Source organism: Perkinsus marinus (assembly GCF_000006405.1).
Source record: "Perkinsus marinus ATCC 50983 genomic scaffold scf_1104296958620, whole genome shotgun sequence".
Lineage (NCBI taxonomy): Eukaryota > Perkinsozoa > Perkinsida > Perkinsidae > Perkinsus > Perkinsus marinus.
In genome coordinates this window covers 440-1,679 of record NW_003206704.1, presented here as the reverse complement: position 1 = coordinate 1,679, position 1,240 = coordinate 440, and the positions used below count along the sequence as shown (strand labels likewise).

General features: G+C 54.3%; 1 protein-coding gene across 1 annotated transcript; it reads left to right on the top strand.

Annotated features, from left to right (window-relative positions):
- Window positions 1–99: 99 nt before the first annotated feature.
- Window positions 100–930, top strand: Pmar_PMAR016293 (hypothetical protein; the record flags this gene model as incomplete). Its single annotated transcript, XM_002774251.1, has 1 exon — window positions 100–930. One exon carries the CDS (start codon window positions 100–102, stop codon window positions 928–930), a length of 831 nt encoding a protein of 276 aa, XP_002774297.1.
- Window positions 931–1,240: the final 310 nt, after the last annotated feature.

Genomic DNA, 1,240 nt, shown 5'->3' with positions numbered 1-1,240 from the left:
TCCCACAAGGACTCCTCTTCGTCTGAGCCATGTGAGACGCCGATCCCCCCTGTGGACGCGTACGGCGGCCTGCCGACCGTGATGCAAGTTCCGGCCCCTATGCCGGAGAAGTATGATGGAACAGGGGACTTACGATTATGGTTTCGGCGTTACGAGAATTGCGGCCAGGCAGTAGGATGGTCAGAGGGGGCGATGGCGGCCCACCTTGGTGGCTATCTTGCTGGCCAATTCTTTGAGTGTTGGGAGAAGAACGCTAAATGTGGCCCCTATCGACAAGGGAAGGCACTGTTACTCGACCTCTTCGACCGACGTGTGGCCGATCAGTCTTTGGAGCGGTTCTATGCAACAAAGTGGGACCGCAAGTCCAAAATTGGCCTGTTTGTGACGAAGCTCTTTACGGCCATCGATGAGTACAACGCCACACTGCCCGAGACCGAACAATTATCTGACAAGACGAGAGGGCGTATGGTATTGGACCGCCTCGTAGCCAATGTCTCCGGGGGAGCGAAGACGGCCGTGAGGAACAAGAAACCCTCTACGGTAGCAGATATGTGCAGGATTGTAGAGGACCACACTCACTCCGAGGACACTCAAGAAAAGCCAAAACAACCTCCTCAAGCAGCTGTGGCCGCAGAAATGATCCTTCCGGATACTATGAGAGCATTTACTGAGACTATGCAGGCGGTCATCCAAGAGATCAAAGGGTTGAAGACGACCTTCCTGGGCGATGCCCAAGGAAAGGGGAAGGGGGTGAAAAGACCACCGGTGAAGAAGTGTCCTATTTGTCAAGGTGGCCATTATGTCTTCCACTGCCCGGAGAAGAAATATGAGAAAGGATGCTTTCTCTGTGGCCAGAACGAGCACAGGGTACGTAGTTGTCCGCAGCTGAAGAATAAGGTCTCGTCGGGAAACGAGGAGGGCGGCCGCTAAGCAGCCCGCGGTCGCCTCCAGAAGATACGGTTCTCTATCCTATCGGTGGAGATCGAGGACTATTTCTGCTCACCGATTTTATTTCCCCTCATGGTCAGTGGCGAGGTTTATTTCGTGCCCTGGTGGACACTGGCTGCTGTGCCACCTTGGTATCTCTGTCTCAGCTGCCGGAAGGTCTCACAGTGCAGCCTGTGGATGGATGTCAGTTGCTGACCGTAGACAAGTCCGAATTTGCCATTGTCGGCACCGTTAATCTTGATTTCTTTGTGTATGAGTCTGCGGAGGCGGCGACAGCCTCTTATTTGGCCCG